Raw genomic sequence first — 17,073 nt, 5'->3', positions numbered from 1 at the left:
TTACATCGGAGTTGATCCCTTGCCTGGGATCACTCCAGTAACTTGTAGTAACAAAATCACATTTATAGCTATTAAAATGAACTTAATTTTTCAAAATATTGCCAGAAAAAAAACTGTTATAGGAGAGAGACCTAGCGGACTGGATAGAAAATTGGCTTCATGGAAGGAAGCAGAGGGTCATGGTGGAAGGATATTTTTTAGACTGGAGGCCTGTGACTGGTGGTGTTCATCAGGGATGTTCATCAGGGATCAGTGTTGGCCCATAATTCACCTCTGGCGTATTGCGTCTTCCGTGATACTATTTACAAAATGCATCACCAAGCTAATATTGATAGCATTTCCCAAAACTGTAACTTCTTTCACCAAAATATTCAAGGACTATACTGCAAGTTTCTTTTGAAGCAAGTCACCATCTTGACGGGGTGGGAGATTGCAATCTTCACGTGGTCCGCCCAGTTTCAACAAATGCAATCAAACTGGCATGCACAATCAAATAAGATCAAATAGAACAAGTTGTCCTACAACTTTAGGCTGTGTACCCCATACGCAAGAAGAAGAAGACCATCCTGATGTAGAAATATAGTGTCTTTCCCTCAGAGTCACTGGTCTAAATCCCAGAATTTCCAGCCCAGGAGTGCAGTGATTCAAGAAAGTGCTCAACATCACTCAATGGCAATAGACAATAGGTGCAGGAGTAGGCCATTCGGCCCTTCAATGTGATCATGGCTGATCATCCACAATCAGTACCCCGTTCCTGCCTTCTCTCCATATCCCTAAGAGCTCCATCTAACTCTCTTGAAAGCATCCAGAGAACCAGCCTCCACCGCCCTCTGAGGCAGAGAATTCCACACACTCACAACTCTCTGTTTTAGAGATGAGAGATGAGCAATTAATCATGGTCTTGCCAAAATAAGACCATTTTAGTCTTATTAGAATCTACTGGAAAGTCAGTGATATGTTTTCATCACTCTTTAAATGAGATATGGATTAGCTGCAAGTATCTTCTCAAATATACTGCCAGAATCAATGGAACATGTTTTTCTGAATTCACTTTTTACTTGCCATCAACCAAAGCGATTAATTTAGAAAGAAACCGTTGAGACACAGCTTATTCTTTGCACAAATCTTTGACAATCTTTTATTTTCTGGAACTTTTTAATTGTGTGTTTGCTTTATAGAAAATGTGATTTTGTTTTTTCATGAGACTGAAGTTGAATCAGCTACTTGTTTACATGTTCTTAGAGATAAAGGCAAAATCACAAGCTTCTTGGATAGGGTAAATCGTGGCTCTGGGATTTGCTTGGCATCTACATTTCTCTCGCTCACTCTTCGATTCACTTCAGTCAGGATCATAAGTAGGTCATATTTTCTGGGGAGACAAGAAGTTTAGTTTAGAGATACAGCGCAGAAACAGGCTGTTCACACACATTAACACTATCCTACACCCCCTAGGAACAATTTTTACATTTACCAAGCCAATTAACCTACAAACCTGTACGTCTTTGGAGTGTGGGAGGAAACTGAAGATCTCTAAGAAAACCCATGCAGGTCACGGGGAGAAATTGCAAACTCCGTACATGCAGCAGCCGTAGTCAGGATCGAACCGGGTCTCCGGCGGTGCATTCGCTGTAAGGCAGCAACTCTACCACAGCGCCATTTACAACAACAGAGCATGCAATAGACTGAATGATGACAATGTTCGCATATAGTATATTAAGAAGGATGTGGAAAGTCAATTATGTAAACATAAATAAGTGGCCAACTCAAAGTAAATGGGGATTCTCATGTGGAAGGGAATCAATATAATTGGGAGATGTGAATGTTCTACTGGCTTGTATTTTGAACAATGGAATACAAATTTATAATGTTTTATTGCAATTAATTCTTAGAAAGTATGAATCCAAGCAATATACTGCGCTTGCTGAAAATCCAAAATAAAAACAAAATATGATGCACATACTCAGCAAGTCAGATAGTATCCACAGAGAAGGAATGCTTCAGAGACCTCTGTAAGTACCAGAATTTGGAGAAAGCATAGGCCGGAGTTATGTCAAATACACCAGTCTGAAACACCAAAGCAAAATTGATGCATATTTTTGAAATGGTAATATTCAAAGTAGGCCAATAATTGCATCAAATGCACTGAAAACGACAGCAAGCCTGACAGCAGATGAAAAGGATGCTGTTGAAAGGACCTTGGACTAAGTTGGGCTGTTACACTATGGTGGAAAACTTCACATAGAATATTTGAACTTATACATCACTAATGGCCACTTGAGCAACAATGGGGGGCACTGATATCCATGGAACTGAGTGCCAAAATTGAGCCCGTAACTTAAGCAGTAGAAAAAAAACAGAGGACTTACTTGCAGCAATATTCTTCCAAACAGGTACACAGAGTTTGAATGAACCAAGAGCCTTCTTGTGTCCTATATGAGACAAAGTCAGGAACTGTAGATATTGCAAACAAAAAATCCCTGTCCTCAGGGACTGATGCATCTGTTTCGAGGTCAGAGTCCCCGCCAGTGATGAAGCAGGCTTTTTGTTTTCTTGTACCTTGACAAGCTTGAATGAAGAAAATCTTGGGTTTTCGCAGCAGTGAGGGACACTGGGACCCTGAAAACCAGAATCTTATGTCGCTGATTTGAAGACGTTTGCCATCAGTTCCCACAATTATATCTTTTTCACCATGAGATAGGATGCAACACACAAAACAATCCATGGCATTATGATCAAACGTCTGATAATGTTTCAATATGTTCTCTATTTCTTTCGCAGTCGAGTTATTGTGCCTGTGCACTTCAAACCCCAAGTCTTCAAATACTTTTTTCAATTTTTCTGTAAAGAAATGAAAAATGCATCGATTATATTTATTAGAGAGTTGTAAGTATATTGTGTTTTCAGCTCCCAATTTCCACTGCTCCTTTTCTGGAAATATGGGCCTTTGTCAGTTTTGGGTTCTTTCAGCTTTGTATTCCCCAGTTCCTCTCTATCACTTCTAATGGTTAATAGTTTTAAAACTTGGGAGTAATCTGCTTATCTTGTGTCTGTGCCAGTATTTTCTGTCTTTTCCCATACTATTTTAAATGATCTGTAAAATGTTGAACCACTTTATTTCTACTATAATAGGTAGAATCATCTTGATAAATGCAAACAGTTTTAGTGTAAACTACCAGCATACACTTGTACAAATGGAAGCAAGTTTGGAATATCAGACAATACGTACTGTATATGGGTGCAGAAGCCAGCATTTTGCCAGAAATTCTGTGCCGAATCCAGCAATGACAAGATTACCTGACACATATTCTTTAACATTTATGCAGTGCTTCTCAAACTTGTACGTAGCCCTAGTGTAGGGCTGGCTGCCTTTTGGATACAGAGACTCCTAGAAATCCCTTCAATGTTGGGAAGGTCAGAATAACTACTTTGGTTCTGTCTTCACTACGGAAGACATAAATAATCTGCTGGAAATAGCAGGGGACCGGGAGTCAAATGAGATGGAGGAACTGAGTGAAATCCAGCTTAGCCGGGAAGTGGTGTTAGGTAAATTGAAAGGATTAAAGGCCGATAAATCCCCAGGGCCAGATAGGCTGCATCCCAGAGTACTTAAGGAAGTAGCCCCAGAAATAGTGGATGTATCAATGATAATTTTTCAAAACTCTTTAGATTCTGGATTAGTTCCTGCGGATTGGAGGGTGGCTAATGTAACCCCACTTTTTTAAAAGGGAGGGAAAGAGAAAACGGGAATTACAGACCAGTTAGTCTAACATCGGTAGTGGGGAGTCAGTTATTAAAGATGGGATAGCAGCACATTTGGAAAGTGGTGCAATCATTGGACAAAAATGTCAGCATGGATTTATGAAAGGTAAATTCTATTGTATTGTTGTATTCAAATTTATTGCCAGCATGTAAATCAGGTACGACAAATCTTATAGAATTTTTCGAGGATGTAACTAGTAGAGTGGATAAGGGAGAACCAGTGGATGTGTTATATCTGGACTTTCAGAAGGCTTTTGACAAGGTCCCACATAAGAGATTAGTATACAAACTTAAAGCACATGGGATTGGGGGTTCAGTATTGATGTGGATAGAGAACTGGCTGGCAGACAGGAAGCAAAGAGTAGGAGTAAACGGGTCCTTTTCACAATGGCAGGCAGTGACTAGTGGGGTACCGCAAGGCTCAGCCCCAGCTATTTACAATATATATTAATGATTTGGACGAGGGAATTGAATGTAACATCTCCAAGTTTGCGGATGACACGAAGCTGGGGGGGGGGGGCAGTGTTAGCTGTCAGGAGGATGCTAGGAGGCTGCAAGGTGACTTGGATAGGCTGGTGAGTGGGCAAATGCATGGCAGATGAAGTATAATGTGGATAAATGTGAGGTTATCCACTTTGGTGGCAAAAACAGGAAAGTAGACTATTATCTGAATGGTGGCCGATTAGGAAAAGGGGAGATGCAACGAGATCTGGGTGTCATGGTACACCAGTCATTGAAAGTAGGCATGCAGGTGCAGCAGGCAGTGAAGAAAGCAATTCATTATAGCATTCATAGCAAAAGGATTTGAGTATAGGAGCAGGGAGATTCTACTGCAGTTGTACAGTATCTTGGTGAGACCACACCTGGAGTATTGCGTATAGTTTTGGTCTCCTAATCTGAGGAAAGACATTCTTGCCATAGAGGGAGTACAGAGAAGGTTCACCAGACTGATTCCTGGGATGTCAGGCCTTTCATATGAAGAAAGACTGGATAGACTTGGCTTGTACTCGTTAGAATTTAGAAGATTGAGGGGGGATCTTATAGAAACTTACAAAATTCTTAAGGGGTTCGACTGGCTAGATGCAGGAACATTGTTCCCGATGTTGGGGAAGTCCAGAACAAGGGGTCACAGTTTAAGGATAAGGGGGAAATCTTTTAGGACCGAGATGAGAAAAACATTTTTCACACAGAGTGGTGAATCTCTGGAATTCCCTGCCATAGAAGGTAGTTGAAGCCAGTTCATTGGCTATAATTAAGAGGGAGTTAGATGTGGCCCTTGTGGCTAATGGGATTGGGGAGTATGGAGAGAAGGCAGGTCTGGGATACTGAGTTGGATGATCAGCCATGATCATATTGAATGGTGGTGCAGGCTCGAAGGGCTGAATGGCCTACTCCTGCACCTAATTTCTCTGTTTCTATGTTTCTAACCTGTGGTGGACTGGGCAGTGTTCTCCACTCCTGGGCGTTCAAGTTGTCGAAGCAGGCCATGATGCAACCAGTCAATATGTTCTCTACTGTACACCTGTAGAAGTTCAAGAAAGTCCTCTCTGGCATATCGAATCTCCGCAATCTACTCAGGAAGTAGAGGCATTGATTGGGTTTCATTACAATTGCATCAGTGTGCTGGGTCCAGGAAAGATCTTCAGAGATATGCAAGCCCAAGAATTTGAAGCTTTTAACTCCCTCCACCATGTCTCATCTATATAGACAGGTTTGTGGGTCCTCATCCTTTCTCTACCAAAGTCCACAAACATTTCCTTGATCTTGCTAACATTGAGAGCCAGGTTGTTGTGCTGGCATCATTTGGTCAGTCGATCGATCACCCTTCTATACTCTAACTCATCATCATCTGTAATTCGTCCATCAATGAAATTAAAGATGGAATTTGCACTGTGTCCGGCTACACTGTCACAAGTATAGAGTGAGTAGAGCAGGGGCTGATGACACAGCCTTGAGGATCTAGGGTACTGTCCGATTCATCTCTATCACAATAGTTCAATTAAGCTTTGTCACATGTGCAACTGCACAGTGAAATTCTTTTTGCACATTTACACATGCGTTGACACCATTTCCAAAGATCAGTTCGCCTGTGCACTCAGTGTCCCAGAGCAGTTCCGGTTCCAGGGTAAGCTCCAGGCTACTACAGGGCTTTCTCCGTCCCTTTCGACCGGATCATCCCGCAAACTAACGTCCCTCTCCTCGTCCGGTCACCTTTGTGTACTGCAGGTGCCTCCTGCTTCCGACCTTGAAGGCGCTGGAGGCATTTGGTTCTCCCTTAACTGGCCCTAGCTCCTCTCGTCTCTAGCGGCTCATCCCAATACCACAGTCCACCAAGCTTTTCGGGTCTTCCTTCAATGGAGTTCCACCGTCCGCCAATCCTTTGGGTGGGCATCGGTGCTGCAGCATCTTGGGAAGGCCTCTGCCACGCAGCACCTCTGGAAGGCCTCTGATTGATGGTCCCATTGAGGACATTGGACTTTGTCTATGGAAATGATGCTGTATAATGCTAACTATATTCTGCATTCTGTATCTTCCCCTTTGTTCTTTCTATTGTATCTGAGTTTGCATACAAAACAAAGCTTCACTGTACCTCAGCACACGTGACAATAATAAACCTAAACCTAAAATGTTCTGCCCGATTGGATATAACTGGATATAATTCCAATGTTTGCAGGTGTCACAAAACTCAAAATGTGTAATACATGAGAAGGCTGTGAGGGGAGTTAGGAAGATGTAGATTCATGAAGTGTATAAACTGGTAACAGGTGATAATGTCAATAAGCTTTGGAAGCAAGAATGAGAAGATTCAAGAGAAACCCATGGAACACTCTTGAATGGGTGCAGAACATAATATAGCACCAAACAGGATGAATAGGAAATTAGAAAATAAGCTCAAATCCACAGACAAAACATAACATAAAAGAGCCAAGAGGTTAATTCAGAATCTTTAAAAAAATTACCTGCATCATGATCTGTGCCATTTCTTTTGCGGTATTTTGTATCAGTAAACACGTTGTTGTTTAATATTAAACAGATTCCAAGTGGTGTACTGTCCATTTTGTATTCTTCAATAGGCTGTTGAAACATTTATTTCAACATGAAAAACAATTCAGGCAATGTGATCTGTTCCCAAGATGAGGCTTTCCAATCTAGGATATCCGAGACATCCTGTTTCTTCATAACATGTGATGATCCCGCCCCCTCCCCCCCTCCCCCCCCCTCCCTCCCCCCCCCCCCCCCCCCTCCCCCCCCCCCCCCCCCCCCCCCCCCCCCTATCTCTCTGTTTTCCACGGTTCTGCTCTCACTGACCCCCCTCCCCCCCACCACCAGATGGAATAAGGATAGTTCCCATGGCTTTCACTTTTCAACCCACCAGCCTCTGCAACATATCATTCTCCAACAATTCCGCCACCTTCAATGTGATTCCACCGCCAGTCACATCTTCCCATCCCCACCCTTCTCCACTATATGTAGAGACCACTCCCTTTGCAACTGCTTGGTTTGCGCATCATTCCCCATTCAACTCCCACTGTCCCCAAAGATTTCCCCAACAAGAGTAGGAGAAGTAACAGTTTTCCCAACACCTCTTCTCTCACTTTCATTCAGGAACACCAACAGTCTTGCAGGTGAAAGAGAGGTCACTTGTATCTCTTCCAACCTTGCTCTAATTTCCAGCATGAGCAGTTTCCTGTATCTCCAGGCAACATGATGGTGTGTTTAAACCTAGCCTCACATTCAGGTCAAACTGCTTCATCCGTTGGATAATTAAAAGAATCCTTCATTTGAGTTTGGGAAGCAAAAACACATTTGACCAATAATAATTGGTAATATAAAACGAGGACATTTTCAATGACATACCAGGTCAATTTAGCATTTGTGGAAACCAAAATAGTGTTAAAGTTTCCCGATACATTAACTGGTATCTCTTTCTACCGATGCTGCTTAACTGGCTGATGTTCCAGCAATTATTGTTTTCATGAAAGTTGTCATATTACACCAGGTATTTTGTGTCTGGGGTCTGGTCTCCCTACCTTAGGAAGGATATACATGATAGAAGCAATGAAGCAAAGGTTCACCCGATTGATTCATGAGGACAATAAGTTTGTTGTATTTAGCAGATTAGGCATGCAACTCTTTACAGGAATGTGAAGTGATTTCTTTGAAATGTACAAAATACTGATGGGGTTTGACAGAGTCGATAGGGGGTTGATGTTTCCCGTGTATGGGGTTCAAGAACCATGGGGTCACAATTTCAAAACAAAGATTACAAATTTCTCTTTGTCTTGAGATGGTGAATATTTGCAATTCTCTATCCAAGAGTTCTGTGGTGTATATTTCAAGAGTCAAAGGTCAAGAGTGTTTAATCGTCAAGGTGAAAGGAGGTATGCGGGACAAGAATTTTATAAGAGGGTGGTTGATCAGAATATGCCGCCAGGGTGGTGGTTGAAGCAAATACATTAGTGGCATTTAAAATACTTTTTGATACGTATATGGATATGTAAGGAATGGAGGGATATAGGTTATGTGCAGGTAGATAAGTGATGGTCTTGGCATCATGTTTGGCACAGACATTGTGGACCAAGGGGCCTGTTCTTGTGTTGCACTTTCTACGCTCTATATTTTAAAACAATTAAATACATTAATACATTAATACAAATAAATGTACATTTGTCACTGATACAATGAATTGATAATCAGTAACACCAGCTCACTAGACTATAATAGTGCAAAACAAAAGTCTAGTGTGCCACCAAAACAAATATCACAGAAGATCATAGTTGTGAGGTCAGTTATGGTTAATGTTGTGCTATGTTCACGAGCCTGATGATTGTTAGGATGAAGCTGTTCTTGAATATGAAGGTTATGGTTTTCAGGCTCTTGGACCTTCCTCCCGATGGTAGTAGCAAACAGAGAGCATGACCAGGGTGAAGTCCACCTGGTCAAGGAGACAATCACCTTCAAATCTTTTGGCCGTCCAAGCACCTTCACCTCAGTAATAACAACTGCACTCACTTCTGCCCCTGACTCTCTTAAATTTTGGACACATTGCTGGTGTTTTACGCCATTTTCTTTGTTCCCCATTAATACTTCTCCAGCATACCTTTCCAGTGGTCCACTCTTGCCTCACTTTTATCCTTTATATATCTGGAAATCTTTTGGCATCCTCTTCTATATTATTGATTAGCTTATCGACATATAGCCTTTTCTCCCCCTACTGTTTTTTTCGTTGGTTTTTAAAAGCTTCCTAACTTCCCACTAATTTTTGCCATGTTATATGCCTTCTCTTTTGCTCTTATGCTATCTTTGACTTCCTTTGTTGCCATGATGGCCTCATTCTCCCTTTAGTATGTTTTGGATGAAAAGATCCTGCGTCTTTCGATTTACACCTATAAACTCCTGCCATTGCTGCTTTACCATCATTCCTGCTAGAGTCCCCTTCCAATCAACTTTAGCCAACTCCTCCATCATGCTCCTTTAGCTACTCCCTCTCAAAATACCCACAGGATTCTACATCTTCTGATCTTGTGTAATTTCTTGCTATGGACTGAATTTAATTCCTTACCAACAGAGCAACCACACCCCTCTGCCCACGTGCCTGTCTTTTCGATAGGATGTGCGCCTGTGGGTGTTCAGCTCCCAGCTCTGATCCTCATTCAGCCACAACTTTGTCATGCCCACAGTCATACCTATCAACTTCTACTCACCCTATATGCTCATCCATCTTGTTTTGTATACTGTGTGCATTTAAATGTAACACCTTCAGTTCAGTGTTCTCCATCTCTCTCAATAAAATGGTCCTAATGGGTCCCCATTAGACGCCCATCCCTATCTAAACTTTCTGTCATGTTTCTTGTTCTAGACCAGTAATCTCTCTGGCACGCTCCTTCCTTTTAACTTAATCAATACCTTTCCAATCTGCTGATCCCAGCCCCCCACTAGTTAGTTTAAAGCCTTGTCTACAGCCCTAGTTGTGCAATTTGCCAGGACCCTGGTCCCAACATCGTTCCGGTGGGATCCATCCCATTGGAACTGCTCCCTCCTTTCACAATACTGATGCTAATGTCCCACAATTCAAACCCACTTCTCCCACACCAATCTTTACGCCATGCACTTAACTCTCTAATCTCATTGATCTATGTCAATTTGTTCATGGCTCAGGTAGCAATCCAGGGATTATTTCCTTTTTGGTTCTGCCTTTTAACTTGGGTCCCAGCTGCTCAAATTCCCTCAGCAGAACCTCTTTCCTTGTTTCATCTATGTTATTTGTATCACGACAACTGGATCATTCCCCTCCCACTCCAAATTACTCTCCAGTCAAGCTGCGATGTCCTGAACCCAGGCACAAGGCAGGCAACACAATTCTCTAAACTGTGTCTATTCCCCTGAGTATACTATCCTTGATGATAACTACGAGTCCCTTTTCTTCCTCCTCTTGAATGGCACCCTGCTCCATGGTTCCATGGTCAGGTTGCTCATCCTGCAGACCACCCCTACTATCATCTGCACAGGGAGCAAGACTCTTAGACCTGTTAGATGAGCTCAAGGGCTGAGGCTCCTCCAACACTGCCTCTCGGATCCCCCATACCTACCTCACACAGCCACACCCTCTTCCTCCTGAACACGGACTGAATTGGAAGAGGTTTAATCAAACAGGTATGACTGACTCCAGGTATACAGAGTCCAGGAAATTCACCACATCCCTGATGTGCTGCAGTGTTTGAAGTTCTGATTCCAGGTCATCAATTTTGAACCTGAATTCAAAAATCAACCAACACTTGCTGCAGATGTGGTCTGCAGAACCACAATAGTGTCCACCAGCTCCCACATGATACAGCTACAGCACATCACATAATCCTGCATCACTATTTTATTTATTCCCAACAGCTCCTTTTTAAAATCACCGCTGCTGTTACTCCACCTAGGCTTGAAACTGACTCGCTTGCTAGCTCAGCACTCCTTTCCTCAGCCCTTATCACCTAAGCCTCTTGAGGCAAATCCTCAGTTCTGCACTTGGCCTCAACACAGTACTCAACACGACCTCTCTAACAACATGGCCGCACCCCATAGGATGCTCTGTTATACATTCCTTCTATTTTATTGGTTGATCTGTCTCTTCCTTAGACAATCAGAAGTGAGAGTGCTACCACTGAGCCACTTTAGGCAAGCCACAAGAGGGAGATGTCCATTTGGGTCCAAACTCCTGAAAGCGATGAAGGATGGAAATTGCCAGACAATATTTTGTGTCAATTCTCATAATGTGGATTCTGTTTTCAGGAAACGGACAGCATGTACTCTCTATGATTTATGCTATTTGCCTCAGACTAAAACACTTTGAAACGTTTATCAAAAGCAAACATACAGAATCTCCCAAATGAGGGCTGGAATACTCTTGGAAGCTCAACTGCTTTTATGTGCACAATGTACGCACACAACGCCGACAGGTTTTCTGACGTTGGTCTAGATTTTGCTATTGTATCTATTAGGCTGTTGGCTTGCTTAGTGATCCTAAGGCAAATGAGAGAAATCCCAATGTCCAGGACTGTTTGTACACCCAGGCAATTCGCAGGAAAAGCAGACAATCAACATTTGTAATGCAAACAACTGCATATTTTGGAAATCTAAAATAAAAACTAAGAATCTGGAAATACTGAGCTGGCCAGGCAGCATCTGTGGTGAGGAGTGCAGCAATTTAACAGATGCCACCTACTGAATATCTCTAGCATTCTGATTTCACCTCTAACTGAACAAACACCTTGTCCTATCCTAATGCAGACCTGCCTTCCTCAGAAATTGAATTACTGCGTTGGCCAGAGGTTTAATTTTCCATTTTTCAAGCTTTTACATTGAAACAAATACTGTGCCAAAGTAACCTTCTTTATGGAGCTGTGCAGTAATAATAACTTTAAGATGCTGCATTTATGCTCGTCAGAGGCGAGAGACTCCTGCTGGGGTATGTTTGCAGAAATGTCAACCTCCCCACAATACCTTACCTCACTGATCTTTTTCCCTCTCTTGCCTGGAGATATGAAGTCCCCTCCAATGAAACAGCACAGCATAGATCACCAATTTAATTCATTGGGGAAGCTTAGAATAAATAGGTACTTTTGAGAAATATTCATGTTGTTTCCTGTGGCCTCATCAATCTGCATGTTTTTTTGACTTGCCTTTGAATTTGTACTGATGGAAAGACTTTGTAAAGTGCCAGCCATAACGTCTGACGAGGAAGCTGTTGAGGTGTCTACAGAGTAACACAGAGAGAACAAAATCAGAATGTGACACCAAACGAAATTAGATTTCATATAACACAACGCTCTTCAGTTTTCAAATGACACAAAGAGCAGGGAGTGGAGTTTTGAAAAAACTTGCTCTTTAAAATGTCCTTTGCAGTGGCCCTTCAGCACCCTCCGAATCTGAGTACAGGATAAGTTTGATTCAGTAAGAAGCTCAATTAAGGCAAGACATGTGGACTAAGGCTTGACATTGGCTTTGATCTGAAGATCCGATTTTGATGAGAGCTGGATACAAAATTTGAGGCTGGTCATGAAGTGGGCCCTGGAGACCATCAGACATTGGGGAGAGTGGTGTTCTCATCTGGGCCAAGACATCACTGGTATCTCCATTTAATGAGATGTAGCTGCTCTGGGTATTTACAGTTTGGGATTATACAAAATAGCCGTCCTGTGTCAACATCAAATGGAATGGTCAGTATTCCTTTTGGATATTTGAAATCCCCTAAGGGGCCATCATCAATCTGAGTGGTGGATACAATGAAGTCGAATGGACCTGTGGAATCCAGCAACTTTGTGAAAGAGTGACACAATACTGATGAAATGATAGGTCAAGTGTGCAAATGCCTGTGCATTATATCAAGTGTCGATATCTGGAAAAAGAGTAATTAGGGAGAATATGTCCCGTTAAAGATCATCAAGATTGTCTATGTATGGAGGCACAGGAGATGGACGAGGTATTAAATGAATATATCTTGGTGTATTTATCATGGCGAAAGGCATGGATGCTATGGAACTTGGGGGAAGTTAATAGTGATGTCTGAAAGAGAGTCAATATTTCAGAAATGGGTGTGCTATACAAAGCATGCCATTAAACTGTACAGGTTGAAATGGAGATTTACAACCTTGTCACAATGTCTGGAAGATTTAAGTAACTAGCAGAGGCTTGAGGCTTGATAGGCTGAATCTTTTTATGCTGGAACATAGGACACCGAGAGATGATCTTGCAGAGGTATATAAAATCATGAGGGGCACAGATAAGGTGAATAGCCACAGTTTATACCCCAGTTTAAAACTAGAGGGCATATGTTTAAGGTGAAAGGGGAAATATTTAAAAGGTAATTTAGGAGCAACCTTTTCACACAGAGGAAGGCATCTGTATGGATTGAACTGCCAGAAGAAGTGATAGAGGATGGTACAACTATGGGATTTAACAGACATTTGGACAGGTACATGGATGGGAAAGATTTGGATGGATATGTGCCAAAAAACCTTTCATTGCCCTATGACTCCAAGACTCTATAGGTTTACCTTTGGAGAGAACAGTAGTTTGAAAATTGATGAATACCTTATTCTTTGTAATTATGGATGGATCCAAAATATTAAGAATGGGATTTCAGTTGAAAACGTTGGGGTGGGAGATTGCAACCTTCACGTGGTCCACCCTGTTTCGACTAATGCAATCAACCCGACGTGCACAAACAAGATCAAATAGAACAAGTTGACCTACAACTTTAGGCTGTGCCATATGCAAGAAGAAGAAGTTGAAAACATTGTAATTTATTTCTGAACTGGAAGCATTTGCTGTGAAAACGTAAGCTGTGAAAGTGAATCCCTGATCAAAAATATGGAGGGAATCGAAAATATGGTAAAGAAGGTCAGGACAGACAGAAATCTCCTTTAGCAGATTTTTATCTTCTTCAAAGTCTGCATTCATGGAATATGTGGTGGAATCAAAAGAAAACAGAAGCAAAATACTGTGGCTACTGGAAATGTGAAATAAAACCAAAAGGGTCAGAAACCCCACCAGCCAGCATCTTTTGAGAGAGAACATTTTCAGACTGGGGTGAGTGCAGACACTGGCACAATGGTCCCCACCAGGGTTTACTTTTTAGTTTTGGGTATGAATTGCAGTTTGGATATTAGAAGCAATTGATTTACACCTGTAAATATTAATGCAAAGCGAGAGGAAAGATGATCAATGTGGTAAATAAACCACTTTCTATTTTCACCCACTTTGCTCTGCAGATGAACATTCTTCTCCCTGGACATTTGTATTTTCAGCTGTTGGGTCATCCACCTGTGAAATAGAAGAAAGCAATTTGATTATGTGTTTTGTATCAATATGTTTTTCCCTTCTTTTTAAGGTTCAATCCACGCAATGAGCCTCCATGGTAAATATTTGATCATGAATATAGCACTATTGTGCTGGAGTTATTGTAACGTAACTGCCTCTTTTCCGCATCCATACCCATTCACAGCTGTTCAATAAGAGTACTTATTGGCCGTTTTCTATTAAGTTGACTAGTGTGAGCAGAAAAACTTACCTCCATATTGTCAGAGCAACGTTATGCTATAATGTGTCCGTTTATTTTGCTCTGCAGTGCTGATTTATTGTTTTAAGCCTTTTAAAAAGTGATACTTCTGTCAATTTGATTTAATTGATGACCTATATTCCTGATCCACATATCAACAGACCAATGGCTTTGTACTGCACTCAAATAGAAGTTTAGGGACTGGGCTCCCATTTTAATTCAGAATATATATGTGTCCTTGGGTCCGGTAACCTGCCATCCAAAATCCTTTCCTCCCACCCCTGCAATCTGAAGAAGATCTGTTGAATTATTCCAGCTTGCTCCAACTTTCAATATGGTTGTGGCAAATTATCCACTGCAGTACCATATTCTTGCCTTCTCTCCATACTACTTGATCCCTTTAGTTAAGTTTAGTTTAGAGATACAGCACGGAAATAGGCCCTTTGGCCCACTGAGTCCGCGCCGACTTGCGATCCACTCATACTAACACTATCCTGCACACTAGGGATAATTCACTTTGGAGTGTGGGAGGAAACCAGAGATCCCGGAGAAAACCCACACAGGTCAGGGGAAAATGTACAAACTCCATACAGACAAGCACCCGTAGTCAGGTTTCAACCCGGGTATCTGGTGCTGTAAGGCTGCAGCTCTACTGCTGAGCTACTGTGCCGCCCAATTGACAAAATATACACCGCCTTCATCAAAATATATTCTCACATGGCCTCCACTGTTGTCTCAATAAGATTTGAACAGTGTAATTCAAACTGGAAATAAGCAATCTCTATCAAAATAATGCTGTATTCATAAGGATCGGTGCAACATATAGAACATTGCTGGTCATAACCAAAGCTTTTTAGTTAAAGTTTAGTTAAAGCCCAGTATTTTTTTTTCTCTCCGTTCATATCTTGATTGATACAGTAGAGGAGGGTAGTGAGTAAAAACGACAATATTCAGTCTAATATCTGATAGATGTAGGAATTCTTATAATCTTACAATAGATGGAGTTTGCTGAACCTCTTGGTGAGTGTTGGTTCCTGATGAAATAATTGGCCTGGCATCAACCTCAGCAGGGCATCTGATCTTTTGGTCCGTATCCTGGGTACACATTTCAAGTCCTTGTTGCTTCCTGCTTTCTTGAAGTGGACGTACAACTTAAAGCAAAAGTAGTAATCATTTCATTAATGGCATGTTCTGATTTCTTCTCATGCAAAAAAAAGTTATGATGGCTATATTGTGCAGATCATTGTAAATGAAACTGTGGGCCACGGTTTTGCTAACTAAATCTCAACTTGCTCATTGGTGGCCTCTTGTTCTTGTTAGTTGTTGCAAAACAGCTGTGGGAGCAAAACCACAACCAAAAATTGTAAGAGATAGGGTGCCAACATTTTCAAAGATAAATGCAATATAATTCATCGAAACTATGTGGACAAATATGTGATTGTATGCCATGTAATCGGGGATCTTGGTCAGGCTTCATGAGGTCAGCAGTACATGATCAAACTGATGAAATGATAGGTCAAGTGTGCAAATGCCTGTGCATTATATCAAGTGTTGATATCTGGAAAAAGAGTAATTAGGGAGAATATGTCCCGTTAAAGATCATCAAGATTGTCTATGTATGGAGGCACAGGAGATGGACGAGGTATTAAATGAATATATCTTGGTGTATTTATCATGGCGAAAGGCATGGATGCTATGGAACTTGGGGGAAGTTAATAGTGATGTCTGAAAGAGTCAATATTACAGAAATGGGTGTGCTATACAAAGCATGTCATTAAACTGTACAGGTTGTAATGGAGATTTACAACCTTGTCACAATGTCTGGAAGATTTAAGTAACTAGCAGAGGCTTGAGGCTTGATAGGCTGAATCTTTTTATGCTGGAACATAGGACACCGAGAGATGATCTTGCAGAGGTATATAAAATCATGAGGGGCATAGATAAGGTGAATAGCCACAGTGTATACCCCAGTTTAAAACTAGAGGGCATATGTTTAAGGTGAAAGGGGAAATATTTAAAAGGTAATTTAGGAGCAACCTTTTCACACAGAGGAAGGCATCTGTATGGATTGAACTGCCAGAAGAAGTGATAGAGGATGGTACAACTATGGGATTTAACAGACATTTGGACAGGTACATGGATGGGAATGATTTGGATGGATATGTGCCAAAAAACCTGTTTCATTGCCCTATGACTCCAAGACTCTATAGGTTTACCTTTGGAGAGAACAGTACAGGTAGTTTGAAAATTGATGAATACCTTATTCTTTGTAATTATGGATGGATCCAAAATATTAAGAATGGGATTTCAGTTGAAAACGTTGGGGTGGGAGATTGCAACCTTCACGTGGTCCACCCTGTTTCGACTAATGCAATCAACCCGACGTGCACAAACAAGATCAAATAGAACAAGTTGACCTACAACTTTAGGCTGTGCCATATGCAAGAAGAAGAAGTTGAAAACATTGTAATTTATTTCTGAACTGGAAGCATTTGCTGTGAAAACGTAAGCTGTGAAAGTGAATCCCTGATCAATAATATGGAGGGAATCGAAAATATGGTAAAGAAGGTAAACAGGACAGACAGAAATCTCCTTTAGCAGATTTTTATCTTATTCAAAGTCTGCATTCATGGAATATGTGGTGGAATCAAAAGAAAACAGAAGCAAAATACTGTGGCTACTGGAAATGTGAAATAAAACCAAAAGGGTCAGAAACCCCACCAGCCAGCATCTTTTGAGAGAGAACATTTTCAGCTGGGGTGAGTGCAGAC

At 41.4% G+C, this 17,073-nt stretch overlaps 2 protein-coding genes across 3 annotated transcripts in view; one reads left to right on the top strand and one right to left on the bottom strand.

The window, feature by feature from the left end:
• Positions 1–17,073, top strand: part of zgc:112416 (uncharacterized protein LOC550509 homolog) — a 118,490-nt gene that overhangs the window by 4,879 nt on the left and 96,538 nt on the right. The window lies entirely within an intron of this gene.
• The window catches only part of LOC129698865 (caspase-8-like), a 35,010-nt gene continuing 19,045 nt past the window's right edge, over positions 1,109–17,073 (bottom strand). For both annotated transcript variants that reach the window (XM_055638197.1, XM_055638198.1), the window contains 6 exons: positions 15,296–15,453; positions 14,004–14,067; positions 11,925–11,998; positions 6,720–6,834; positions 2,367–2,838; positions 1,109–1,369 (listed from right to left, as the gene is read on the bottom strand). In XM_055638197.1, coding sequence (XP_055494172.1) covers positions 1,198–1,369; positions 2,367–2,838; positions 6,720–6,834; positions 11,925–11,998; positions 14,004–14,067; positions 15,296–15,453 — 1,055 coding nt within the window. In that variant the 3' untranslated portion in view covers positions 1,109–1,197. The remainder of the gene's footprint in view (positions 1,370–2,366; positions 2,839–6,719; positions 6,835–11,924; positions 11,999–14,003; positions 14,068–15,295; positions 15,454–17,073) is intronic.

Source organism: Leucoraja erinacea, chromosome 7 (assembly GCF_028641065.1).
Source record: "Leucoraja erinacea ecotype New England chromosome 7, Leri_hhj_1, whole genome shotgun sequence".
In the NCBI taxonomy this organism is placed as follows: Eukaryota; Metazoa; Chordata; class Chondrichthyes; order Rajiformes; family Rajidae; genus Leucoraja; species Leucoraja erinaceus.
Note: the sequence above shows the minus strand (reverse complement) of the source record. Positions and strands in the feature narration are given on the sequence as shown.